Genomic DNA, 13,592 nt, shown 5'->3' with positions numbered 1-13,592 from the left:
GGCACGCGAAGGCAGCACACCACACCGAGCACGCTGGTGACACGAGCCACTTTGTCCTCCTTTGCTGCCTTTTTTGTCTGCAAAAAGGTTTTGCAGGGCAGTAAAATAAAATCCGATCCTCAGCCATCCCCAGGCTGACCTTTTAAGACCCAAAGCACCAACCTGGAGTCCCTTGCCCAAGGAGGCAACACCAGTGCAACTCCAGATGTATTTTCTTCCCCTCCAAAACAAGCTAGTCATTTCCCTTTTAAAAAAATATTGGGGGGTCTCAGAAACATGTGCTTTATTTTCAAAGCTGCAACCAATTATAATTGCAGGGATTGTTAAACATTTCCAAATGTGAACATGCTTTTTACCTCTCAGGTTCTGGACAGGAAAATGCCCGGTGTTTATTTTATTAATTTGTACAAAAGAAGCTATGACAAAAAAATTTCAGGGACAATTTCAGGACTGTTTATTTCCTAGAAAACCCTGTAACATGTGCAAACATGAACCTGAGCAGCAGCGCAGGATCATGCGCATCTCTGAGAATTAGCCATGCTTTAATCCTTTGGGGGGTCAAAGGATGAGAGGGAAGCAGTATTTTAAGTAACATGTTTAGACTGCAGTTAGAAAAGTGTAACTGGACAGATAAATATTTTGGACTCACGGTAGTATTGTGTCTGCAGCGTGACTATTTTAGAAATGTAAAGCAAAAAATCAAAACAACCTGAAAACTGGTTCTATACTAAGCAGCATCCTCTTCACCTTACTTAAAATGTAGAGTTTAAACCATTAGCACTAAAACAGCCATAGAGCTTCACGTGAGCATCAATTAAAGTTGGACTGCTTGGTTCCCTGGGCATTGCTCTGTTTCCTGCACAGCAGTGGGGAGGCTCCGTGGTGCTAAACCCCAGTGCAGCAGCGAAAAGCTCAGCCCAGGGAAGCTCACGCCCTGCTGCATCTCCGCAGGCACAGCGGTCCCCCAGCCGCTCGCATCACCGTGCTTATGACAAGTAGAAATTCATGTTGTCCCCAGACACCAGCCCATTTTTAACACGCTCACACAGGGACAGAGCACCCTGTATTTCTAGCACACGATGTTAACTCTGGGTGATGCCTTTGCAAATGCTGTGGGGAGAAGGACAACCAGCCCGGGAGAAATGGCACGCCTCGCTGTAACAGAGATAAAGGCTGGCTAGTAACAGGAGGCTCCAGCAGAGATGCAGACCTATGGCCAGAACTGTCTCAGACTCCAGGAGTGGTTTATGCCTCGTGTCAGAGGTGTCTGTGCCACCTCGCTGCTTGACAATGCCCAGACTCTGCCGAAATCCCACCAGCTGGGCTCAGGGCCTGGCTGTAGCCACACGGAGCCTGCGCTTCTACAAGTAGCTCCCGTTTAGCAGCAAGAGAGCAGCAGCCAGGCTCATGATCTCTACTCTGTGGTTCCGGGCACTTCTTTTTGATTCTTACCAAGGAAATTGCTTCATTGCCTAATTGAGAACTTGTGCTACCACTGGAAAAGGGGGCAGGGGACTCCTAACCATCACACACACCCCCACTGTCCCAGTCGAGTCCCAGAAAGCCTCCGACTGTAATACACACACCTCTAGTTCCAGGTAACAATACATATTAAAGAAAGAGGAAGGAAGGAATAGCGCCTGAAGTCAACTGCATCAAGGAGGTTTGGCCAATCTAATCAGATTTGCCAATCTGCAAATCAGCTACAATCAGTTTATATCTGACAGAAAATCTTCTTTCTTTAAAGGTACTATCTAAATGTGTAAGGACCTTTTAAGCACTTCTAAATTGGCACTTGTAACAACAATTAAGGTTCCTTAAAACAGATGCACCATGAAAAGTGCACAAGAGCAGGCTGGTTCAGAGGCAGCGAGACCTCACACTGTCCCTCACACTGTCCCACTGACTGATTAACTTGCACGGTCACCTTTCCACCTTCTGCTCCAGTTACTCTGGGGTTGAGGGGCTTCAGGCTTTGCAGAACATGCTCCTCTCCCAGCCCTTCTCGGTGGGAAAAGACCGGCTCCTGCTGAGGACTATTCCAACAGCAGCTCCCCTCACCTCCATCCACCTCCTGTTTGTGAGAGAGCACGGAACCACATATCTCTGAAGGAAGAGACATACATTGATGGATGATTTAAAAAAAAAGTAGTCTTATTATTATTTAATTTGCTATTATAAATCCATATAAGCTAAAAATCGTTTGAGTAATTGTTACTGCCCTGTACCTCGCAGACTTTGCAGTTAGAGGGAAGAAAGGGACGGCCGTTTCTCCCCACAGCAGCACGAGGCACACTTTCCCTTACCGTATATGCAGCATGCAGAACCATTCCAGCTTTTAGCATTTGTTTGCTATAGACTATCATGTTACCAAATCAGAACATCTGTGAATTACCAAACATAGGAAACTCAATAACCTTCAAGAGAGAATTTGTATATTGCACAAAGGTTAATTAAATAAAGCTTAGCAGCCCAAAAATAAAGCCCAGCCAAAGATATAACTGATCCAGCTAGTCAGAGAACTATTTTGCTTTCTGATGTGGCAGCCCATTGCCATGCTCCCCCAGGCTGAGCTGCACTCCACAGGCCATGACCCCAGGGTTTCTTTGTTTGACCCAACTTTAATCGGCTTCCTTCTCAGATTCCAGCAAATCCCTCTGCTGATGGCAGCCAGGAATAAAGGCTATTGTACAGTACAGAGCTATGTTTCACAGCAAGTTGTGATAAGCATTTCCTTTCCAAACATCCAAGTTCCCCAAACATTACAAACAGTGGCCAAAAAAAGTAGAGAGCAGATTATTGAACTTTTGCAGATAAAACAATGGTGAGGATAAAAATATTGGGGCATCCCTCGCTCTTTATCCTCTCCACTTCTGACTCAAAATTAAAGGAAGAATTTGAAAAGGCTCCTTACCGTACTGACAGCGAGGTCCTTGGAAACCAGAGGAGCAATGACAGAGCTGGGAAGATCCCTCCACGCAATTTCCACCATTGAAACAAACCCCATAACTGCAGACAGCTGGAAGGAGGAGGGAGAGAATAATTCCCGAGGTCACAGTCAGAAGGGTACATGCACTAATAAGTACCTGTTCACTGATTAAGTACCCATAGCCCCATAGCAAACTTGAATAGTTATAAAAATACTGTGGAAACGTTTTTGAAAGGTGACTTTTTTTTGGTTGACAATATATTAAACTACAGTGTCTCTCAAAAAGTAGGATAGGAAGTAAAATACCTTAGGGCAATGTCTAAGGGCTTTTCTTAAGGTGCAGCTAAATGAAAATACACAAGAAAACATCAGTAGAGGTGCAGGGTTGTTGCTTTTCCAGCCCACAAGTGGGTAAAATAGTCAGAAAATAACTTGTGCAGAATCCTATCAGACCTTGTGGCAACAAAGATGAGTTAGTTATTTTGAAATCGGAGGCATCTTTCAGGAAGAAAGCATTAGAAGCTGCTTTCCACCTCTCCACTGAGCTTCCCTGGAGAGCTGGCTACCCAAATGTGGCGTCACCTTCTGAATGGGCGAGAGGATGAAATAGAGCTAAACTGTAAGTAAGCCTGAGCAGCCACATTTCTCTGTTCTCACCAAGTGAAGTGTAAAATGTACACAGAGACAAAGAATGCTCAATTAGGCTTCTGAAATCCACCTTTTCAAATCATCTAAATAAAACCACAAACAAGGATATGTTTTTCCAGTGAAATGTGTATTTCTCATAACCCATGAAATGCTGCCAGTATTTTATACTTCCCACTAGAAAATGCACATCTCAGAAGGAGAAATGTTGTTAACAAGTGATGCTGTCACGTGTGCCATGCTTTGTCAAAGTGTAAGGATGCAGAACAAGTGCTTATCTTCCTTTTTAAGTCCATTTAAAGATTCAGACAATGAAATGTTCTCTCTATTCACTGATCTGGACATAGCTATGTTGCCGGCCAATTTCTCTTTTCTTTCTTTTTCCTGTACCTCCTCTTTTTCTTTCCCTTTTCACTTTCATTGAACAAACTGTAACAAAATCCAAGAACAATGGGACTGGGTAGGAACACATTTCACAAAAGCAGCAGCAAACCAGATGATAACAGAGAGCAAAAAGAGCTTAACCTGTCAACACGGTACAAGAGCTATCACGGTAGTAGCTGGTCCAGCCTACCCTGAAATCCCTGCTCAGCCCAGGCTGGATTGTGGACAGCCCTGGGCCAACAGCAGCAACGGGGACCGATGTATTACAGCTTATGCATCCCGGGAAGGAATGCACTGCAACTGCCAAGTGTGTCACGGTCGCCTGTGTGAGGGGCCCTCACGTCCTATTGATCCAGCCGATGGATCCAGAGAACGTCTTTATTTCAAGTAGCTGAAATTACAAAAGACAGACCTGGCAATCCAAAACCTGTTGGCTCAGAAATGCAGATTTACTAGAAAGAGCACAGAGCAGAGGCGAGCAAGCGCTGACAGAGCCAAGAGCAGCTTACACTGCGATTTACTGTGGATCGTGTGCCGACTGAAACACGCTGCCGCCCTGCACGGTCGCCGGCTGAAGCAGCTTGCCAACAGAATAAGTGAACCATCAACCTGCAAATGTATATTGCATCCTTAGGAAAGCTCCTCTGCTGAAGTGAAGCGGATCTTTGTCTTTGGCTTTAGTGGAAACAATAGGAGCGAAAACGAGAGCAATGTTTTTCTCCTGCTAGGACAGCCAGGGGTTGTTCCAATCTCAAGGCACTCATGGGTGTAGCGGAGCTGATGGTTTGTGTAAGGTGATCACAAGCCATTAGTGACCCCACTCCAGATCCACAGTCACAATTTACCCCAGCTAAGAGCAGTTGGCTTTGCTGATGCAGCACATGTACACACAGCAATTCTTCATGCTCAAGAAAAGCACCTTCCAGAACGATACCAGAACTGGCCTCTCCTAGAAACTTCAGCAGTCACACTTGCTTTTAAAAAACCGGATTGCGTGGGTCAGGCTAAAGACCATTTTCAACGATTTCACTTTGTAAAGAAAAAGCCTGAGACGTTTCAGACCGACTGCAGAGTCCTGCATGCTGCTGGCCACTCTCATGACATGTCTGCAGCTCCTGACAGTAAATTCACATCATGTGGGAAAACAACACAGCAACATCTCCTGCGTTAACATTACCTGGGCTCATGAGTGCAGACAGGCTGGAATGAATGAATAAATAAATAAACACACACTCCTGGAAATGCCATTTTTTTCTTCTCTTGAGCTGCAAGGCTGCCAGTTCCGCATGTCCTGACTACCTTAAGGACAAAGGTGGAGAATTAAGTACATCTCCGGCAGGTACAGCCTGGGGAACCACTGTCAGCTGCTCAAGCACGTTGAGTGAGGACCCCAAGAGACACTGGTGGCACCGGCCAGTGCGGAGAGCAGCACGTGGTTCTGGGCATGTGCTGGTGGAGAAGTCCCCAACCAGAAGGCTCTGGACCGTGCTCGAGGCCAGCACTGAAATGGCACCTTTGCAGTTACCAATTGAACATACAAAACCTGTGATTAAATTGCAAACCGACGTATGATATGGGACCACGTGGAAACAATTATAACCGTGCTTACGGGACTGAGGCTTCCACACGCATGCTGTCTGTAACTTCCCGCTCCGATTCGCAAGTTGGGAGCCCCCCAGCTTCTCTTTCTATTCCAGCTAAAGCTGTAATTAATTAGTAACAGAAAAAGCAGGTCTGTGATTACACATTTCATTTTGTGTTATTATAACTGGGGAGGAAAGGCACCTCGTGCAGGCTTCAAAAATGGCTGCAAAATACTTGGCACAAAATACTCCTACCCCAAAACACCAATTGTGCACTCGGAATTAAAAGGAAACACAGATGGAAACAGTGCAGGGAAGCGTTTGCCTTTCTGGGTCACGCTGGCAGGACATTTTGTGTGCACCAGAAGATAAATCTGCAACATTACCAATCCACTCTGAAAGGTAACTCAAAACTTTAAGACATACACACCAAAACAGAGATAGGAAAAAGCATGTACGGCCTGCATGAAAGAAACCCAAATCTTGCAGGTGCCAGCTTGCACACCTGAAAAAATCCTTCCCTCCCCCCTATAGGTCTGCTTGCAGCTGCACAAATGGGAATCATGTTTTGGTGGTACTAGCATCCCCTATAACCAAAGAGGATAACCTGGGCAGTAAAGCAGGTCCTTTTCCTCTCCCCACCCTCACCTCCAGCCTCCTCTCTGCTGAGTAATGAAGGCAATGTAGTCAGTGCAGCGCAGATTCATGTCCTCAAACCTCCTAAATGCTGAATGGTTTCACCAGCACGCACAAAACTGCCCTGACAATCTCTGCCTCCTGACGATATTTTGGAGAAAGACAAGGCAGCACTTTGTTTCGGGACTCAGTGCAAGTCAAATCACTGGCTCAGACCCTGGAGGTGGCCCACCCCTGTGCCCTACATTGTCAGGTATCTACATAACTCTTACCACAATGCAGTCAGTTACAATCCGCTGGACATGGAAATCTAATAACCATGTTACCAAGTTTCCCACTATTCCCCTCCTACCCTTGAATCCTCTGTATATCAAATATACGCTCTGGTTTTTCCTACAGAAACACAACTGACTTCCTAATTTCTCCTCTATGCTAAAATTCGATACTGTTTTGCGCGACACTTTCTGCCTAGTCTGCGGTGATTAAGAAGTTTTTGTGAAGGTTTAGGTGAACATGACATTCCACAAGTTTGCACATTTGCTGTCACAACACACACTCTGGCTAGACAAACTACATACCTACCTTCAGGATGTTTGCTCTATCACCTCTTCCACAACAGAGCTGTCAGAGCACCCCAGGGTTAGGCATGGCTGGGGGATGCAGGAGCTGCCTCGCAGCTCACCAGCTGAGCGATAGCTTCAGCTCCTTCGAGTCTCACTCTCACTGACATCCCAACTCCCCAAACTTTGCACCTTGGATGTACCAGATCTGAAATATCTGAGCCTCAGTGTCGGCTCTTTTAAAGACCTGATGATTTTTCAAGTCTCCCTTCCAAAAAAAAAAAAAAAAAATTACTCAGTAATACAAAGGTAGTATTGAAGTCCAAATACTCATCTACCCAAACTAATGAAATGGTGACGAAATGTTGTTTCGGAAAGACAGTTATCTTCTCATCTAATGTTTTAATCACTTTGCATAGCCATGTATCCTTGGGGACCATGGTGATCCTTTATCAGTCCTGTGCTGGCCTGCTGGTGCAGAACACTGGAAGTAGGGAAACTCTTCCACAAGCACCCTGCCCAGCTGAGCCATGCCGTGCGATGCCCGTGACTGCAAACACTTCCCCGTGTGCGTCCTCCCCCAGGGTGAGGCAGAAGAAGCTCTGGGCAGTGAGCAACTTCCCATCTCCAGGTGTGCACCAAGATTCTCCTAGGGCTGCAGCCTTAAGTTTTCGCCAGTCCTAGTCTTGCAAGAAGTGCCATCTTCTGTTTTATCCCTTTCCTTCAGGCCTCAGCACCACTAGATCGATTTGACTGCATGGCTGCACGGTAAGGCAGTTTGGTTTTTTCCTGAATCCTTCGCCTTAATCACCCAAAACCCAGACTTTGGGCAGGGTCCCAGCAAAGCTCAGCCTGGCTCCACGATGCCCTGTTTGCCAGCCTTCGAAGGCAGTTCAGCGAGACCCAAAGCACAACAATGGAAAATATTAGAAGCAATTGCAGCAACACAAATCAGGGATTAGAAGATACGGGTGTTATTCTTGGCTGTGCCCCAGATTTTCTGAATGAGCTGGACAATTCCCTGCTCTGTGATTCAAGCCGGCACATACAGAGTGGAAATGATAATAAGCTACTTCCCAGCCCAGTGGGGCTGAGGGGCCTGTGGGTCTTTTCCAAGCCTTCTGCAAACTAGCTCCTAATTCAGAGCGACATAATTTAATGCAATGAAATTTGGGAAATGGGCAGCAATGCTTTGCTAGGAAACAGGAAAGAAAGGATAAATTACAGAAAGCATTGCTGCTTTCTGCTTGAAAGGTCAGACAACGTCCTTTGTGAGGATTTAGCAAGGCAGAATTCTTGGGAATTCAGAGACAAGAGACTGGTTTAAAAGGAGGAGTGATGGAGGAGAGCAATTCTCCTGTGAGACGTATGGGCTCACTGCAGTACAACACGGCCATTCCCTGCGCCGTCTCCCAGGGGAGCGTACGTTAGAAGTTTAACCAATACTAGGCTTGATCCCAGGCAAAAGGTTCAGAAGTTCAGTCAAAGCCTTTCAGCTGACAAAACAATGAGCCTCCAGGAGCCAAGAGGTGATGTACAAAGGAAAGCCAGCCTAACAGGGAAATTAAATTGTTAGCCGAACACATTTCCTGCAGAGCCTTCCAACCTGTATCACAAATAATGGAGCTGCTCCCGCCGAGGCCGGCTCAGCCGGCTCCTGCGTGCCTGTGCATGCTCGCCTGCGTGGCCGAGCTCCCGGGGTTATGTGCGAGCTGGGCTCGGCGGTGCCGGCGGAGCGAGCGCGGCAGCCGAGCACGGCTACTGCAGCGGGCCCTGCTGAGCGCTCTTCCCCTTCCTGCCTGATGATATGCTAAAGCTAAGCAGAGCTGGCAGGAAGAAATGTGGTTCAGTGCAGGGTAACTCGCTCTGGAGCCTTTTATAGAAGTTTCTCTTTTAATGAGGCAATTAAAATTCAGTGGTTTTCTACTTAGCCCTTAGGATGCTCGAAGGGGCTTTCATCGTGTCTCACACTCCGATACTTCCTCGCCCCTCCTTCGCACTAAGCGAGCATTAATTCTCTAACTAGAGCCAGGCTCTACCTCTACCTGAGCTAAAAACCAGAACAAAGCACGATCCTAATGAGGGCTGGGTAAAAACTCCAGTTAAAGATAACTCGGGATGGCGACGGAAGCTTCAGACCAGCACCTCATGCTGAGCTCCTCCCCTATCTCCGCAGAGGCAGGTGAACAGCACACTGCGCCTGGTGCAGGCTGCCAGGCAGCAGCAGCTCTCCGGACACGCAGCTGCACAATGGCCAGAGCTGGCTCAAGCTTCTCGGCCAAGCTGTGCTCACCTAGGCTGTTCCATTTCCTTCAGCTAGCTCACTGAAAACTGACTCGGGTGTTTCCATCCCACTTGGCAGCGGAGCCAGGCTCTCTCCCCAGCTGCAGTCCCAGTTACGACTTGGCCTCGCTGCCCGTCCAGCCTGAGCAAAGAGCCGTGTTTTCTGCAGGAGTGTGCAGCCCCGGCAGAGCTGGCACGGGCATCTCCTGCACAGCTCACAGGCAAACGCTGCAACCGTGACAAGGTCACCAGTACTAAATCTTCTAGCAATGGCCTTCTCTTTAGCCTCCTCCATATTTATTGCTCTCCTCGGTGCCTTTCCGCCTCATCGTGTCACTTCTGAACGTGGCAGGGGCTGGCCCAAGAGCACAGACGTGGTGTCTGCGGCTGAGCTCCAACTCCTCATGCACATCAAGAGCTAAAGACTTGGAGGGACCCAGCTTTTCAACATCTTGAGCTGAAAGTAGAGATCATGGGGATTACCAGACATGCAGGCCCCTCATCCTAATCAGCAAGGGCTTTAACTGTGTTATTGAACCCATGTGGAATTTAAGTAGCATCTCAGAGGCCACTTGAAACTGAGAAGCTTAGTCTGAAAGTCCATCTATCAGTAGTCAGGCAGGGAAAGAACCTGAAGCCATGCTAAAAATGCAAAGGGTGTCTTGACTTCTGACCTTTTCCCTTCCCAAATGGGACTGGGTGGATGAATGCTCCAAGACTGAGGGCAATGGAAACGCAGTAAGATCTCACACTTCTGCTGCCAGCAGAAGAGATGGGACAAAACGCAGGCACACTCCGAGGGAACCGGGCACTCTGCCTTTACAAGGTGAGGTCTGACAGCTCCATGAGGTGCTACGAGCAAGCACAGCTGTCACGATTTCAAATGGCACAGTAAGAGTGGAACAAAGAAACCAAATATTCTTTGAGACCCGTGAGATCTCTGTGGAGCCATTACTCTTCAGACCACTTGCTTTAGCACTGTTTTACAGGGTGTTTCTATGAAATTTTCCATCTCTTTCCAAGCTACTAGCTCCCAGCAGGGCCCACGCACTCTGAGTCACCAAGTGCTGTCCTCATAGCCCCTTACTAACAATCCTCTCACCTCTATGTGCTTAGAGACACCGACCTGCACGCGAGGAAAAGGAGTACACCCTTTTTTTGCTACAGACAGCCATCAATCTAGGCAAACAATGAGTATGCTCATCACGGTGGCTGCAGTGGGACAAGCCCTCTTCTTTCAGGCACCAGTGTGGGCTCTGAAAACCCGAACAATTTCACCACGGTGCTGGGACCACCCATTTCACGGTGCTATTTAACATCGCTGTTCAAGTAAGAAAGCAGCAGGCTTCAGCCAGCTACACACAAGTCTACAGTGGTGAAAATTTCCCCTAATATAACATCACATGGGTTGGGCTTTTTTCATTTTTGAAGGAAAAGCAATGAACAGTCCCGCATTTGGAGCAAAGAGCACCCTGCAGTGAGGAGATGCCAGCCTCCAAGAGAAAGCAAGATAAGATGTCCTTATTGGAATGATTCCACCACACAGTGTCCAACAGCTCTAATTAAACTGTCAACAGCTGTGGCCTTCCCCACCTTTGTACTCCTGGAACATGATCAATGATCTCTGAAGACAGATAGGAAGGGCCACAAATCCTGTTGACATATTTTGGCATAGCTTCATTGCGTTCAGCAGAGCTATGCCAGCGAACACAGGCTGGCTCACGATTGCTATATACAAAATAGAAAACCCTCGAACATACATAATGCCCTGGCTGTGGTTCCCTGCCTCAGCACTTCGCTAATATTTCCTGACTCATTTCCCCTGCCAGGCCTTCCTACACCCGCTTCTGGTCCACTCTTGTACTAAGGTCAAGGCCGCCAGCAGGAAAAGTCATCACACCCCTGCAAACCAAAAAGCTGGGAGCTCCTCAGGATGAGGGTTTAGTTACACAGAAACCAGAAGCGTTCCCCAGGACAGTCTGCAGACTGGGACAGACGGTCCCGGCTCAGGGCACCGGCCATCCCGCAGGAGCCAGGCAGAGCTCTCCCGTTTGCCTGGGTCCAGCCAGCGGGTTGCTCAGCCAGCTGCTGGTAGACCAGCACCAGCGGCAGGGGAGGTCTGGAAACAGGGAGCAAGAGTCCCGTTGCCACACTTTAGCCACCTAACCAGACGACTGGTCTTCTGCTGCTCTCAGGGTATTCAGATGAGATATATTAATACCTGTTTTTTCAGTCCCAGCAGCTTAAGGTTACAGCCCCATCCTAGTTTTAAAGTTAACAGTATTCAGCCAGGTCTGAATCCCTGAATGGAGACAAAGCCCCACGCATCAGAAACACACGTCTCCTGGTGAATGTGCAACACTGAAGACGGAACATTTATATTTTCAGCATCACAAGAGTATTTAAAAGACTTACAAGAAATCAAACATTGAAATAAACATGTTAAAACGTAAGCTCCAGCAAGGCACTCGGAAATCCCAACACACGCTTCCTTGTGAGCTTATGCCAGGTATGATCAGGGCAACCTCTAACTCTGGAAACAGAACCCTCTCTGCCATAAACACCAGCACACCCATGATGCTCTTACATTCTGCTTTCTCCCTCCTGCCATGCCAAAATTTCTAGTGAGGTGGTTTTAAGCCAGCCATGATCCTCCCTGAAGCAGCACATATAGTTTGTCTGAGTTGCTCACCAGCCAAAGGTCGTGATCCATCCCAAAATCCCACCGACAGCTTGGCAGCAATTTCTGCTGAATGTTTTGAGTTGGTGTCATTCTGCTTTTGCAGAGAGCGCCAGGGCTGGCTGTCCCTAGGAGCTGTTAAAAAGGAGAGAAAAACACACAAGCTGCCTATCACAGGAATATTATTTAAGATACTTTGAGTACTTGGGGTTAGCCAAATGCAGAGAGTTGGCTGACAACTGCTGGGACAGTTCAGCAGTTGCCAGAGCAGACGTGGGAGTAGATTTGCAGTTAACCAGCGCTACACCACGGCACAGGGCACATTGCTGGCCTCGATTTGCACGTTCGTGTCCTTCCTGCTAAAATACCATTTAAATGATAGTGTCATCCACATTGTCACTTTGGAATATAAAGTTCAGTGGATGGAAACAAGGGGTGGGAAAAAGGACTTTGCAACCTGTTCTTCAGCTTACACTTTGCCTGCAAAACATCTACTAGCTTTCCTACTCTTGGGAATAATGCACAGAAAACACATAAACAAGACCCACTTAAAAGAGAGCAACAGGAACCACTGACATCCGAGAGACAAGAAAATAAACACCAATGGCTTGCCTGTCACATCAGCACTAAGTTTGACATCAATAGCGAGAGTGCCCAAAAGAGCTGGACCTCCCTCTCTGTTTTCATTCCAGACCGACTGCTGTGAGCAGCTGGGTGAAGATCATTGCCCAGCCTCTGAGTGCTGGTCCTAATGATGAGGATGATGAGTTAAGAGCATGCCCTGAGCAGCTTTATTTCCTACTCTCTGCTTCCTTCCTGGATGGAATTACTCACTTCCTTGGCCGGAAAAATCATTACAGAACACACTTTTTCTGAGTTCATCTGAGGTTATTATCTGCTTGCTGACAGCAGGTTATTAGGCACTGATGGAGTTTCCTCTTGCACAGTGGGGCTGCTCTCCTGTGTTGCAGGCTTTTGAATAGGAAGAATAAAGATTGCTTGCTAGACACACCTTTTTTTTTTCTTTTTTTCTTTTTAACCTTTGCTTCAAGCATCAAAGCACACGGAAGGTATACGCAGCCTCTTTACAGAACAAAATATGACTAGCTGTGGGAGACATTTTCCTATATTGTAGGTCAATTACAATCAAAATTGCCTTTACAATGGAGTTGGACACAACCAGCTTTCATTCCCTTGATGACAAGGCAGGTTGGATCCCAAATGCTTTGTTGGTTCGCCTGCCTATTACTTAAAAAGAAAGCTGCTTTTCTATGGCAAGGGTAGGAGTGCAACTCCAAAGCCTGATCCCGAAAAGATCAGAGCTCCATTATGCAACTAGGCAGAGAATTAATAATATATCACAGGGAGTGTGTGTGATTCTGCCTTGATGGTGACATTTATTTCGACACATGTGCTCAGATAAACCTTTGTTTGATTCAAAAGAAGATTTTACTTTGCTCTCAACATCTCAAAAGCAAAGTTTAAAGTTAAATATTTCCCCAGCTGGATGCAGCCGTAGGATTTAGAGGAAGGAGCAGGGAGCTACGCAGCATCAGCCTCCCATGGCAAGCAGGGCAGCCTGGAGAGGAAGGCGGGAATATGGGGCCCATGAGGATAAAGCTGCCTCTGTCTTCTGCAGCAGTAGCGTAAAATCATTTTATATACTAATATTTGCACATCCCTAGCCTGACTTGTGCAAATCTGAATACATATTCCAGCTTCCCCGCACAGTTGGGAAGCAGATACTTCCACACCTGTTTTGCAGAGAATTACACTAGACCAAACAGAAAAGAGCAGGAAAGCCAGACACAGAATCCAAAAAAATCTCAGGGTTTGGGTCTCCACTTCAAACCTTAGAGGTGCAACCACTTCACCCATGCTGGCAGTTTGCC

General features: G+C 47.1%; 1 protein-coding gene across 2 annotated transcripts in view; it reads right to left on the bottom strand.

Annotated features, from left to right (window-relative positions):
• Positions 1–13,592, bottom strand: part of MEGF6 (multiple EGF like domains 6) — a 109,850-nt gene that overhangs the window by 84,604 nt on the left and 11,654 nt on the right. The window contains exons 4-5 of one of the 2 annotated variants that reach the window (XM_080380307.1): positions 11,713–11,835; positions 2,915–3,019 (exon numbers count right to left, since the gene is read on the bottom strand). In XM_080380307.1, the coding sequence (XP_080236433.1) occupies positions 2,915–3,019; positions 11,713–11,835 (228 nt within the window). The remainder of the gene's footprint in view (positions 1–2,914; positions 3,020–11,712; positions 11,836–13,592) is intronic. The other variant, XM_080380308.1, reaches the window with a different exon arrangement.

The sequence above is a fragment of the Falco punctatus genome, assembly GCF_963210335.1.
Source record: "Falco punctatus genome assembly, chromosome: 3".
Lineage (NCBI taxonomy): Eukaryota > Metazoa > Chordata > Aves > Falconiformes > Falconidae > Falco > Falco punctatus.
The sequence above is the reverse complement of the archived record's forward strand: the minus strand, read 5'-3'. Positions and strand labels throughout refer to the sequence as shown.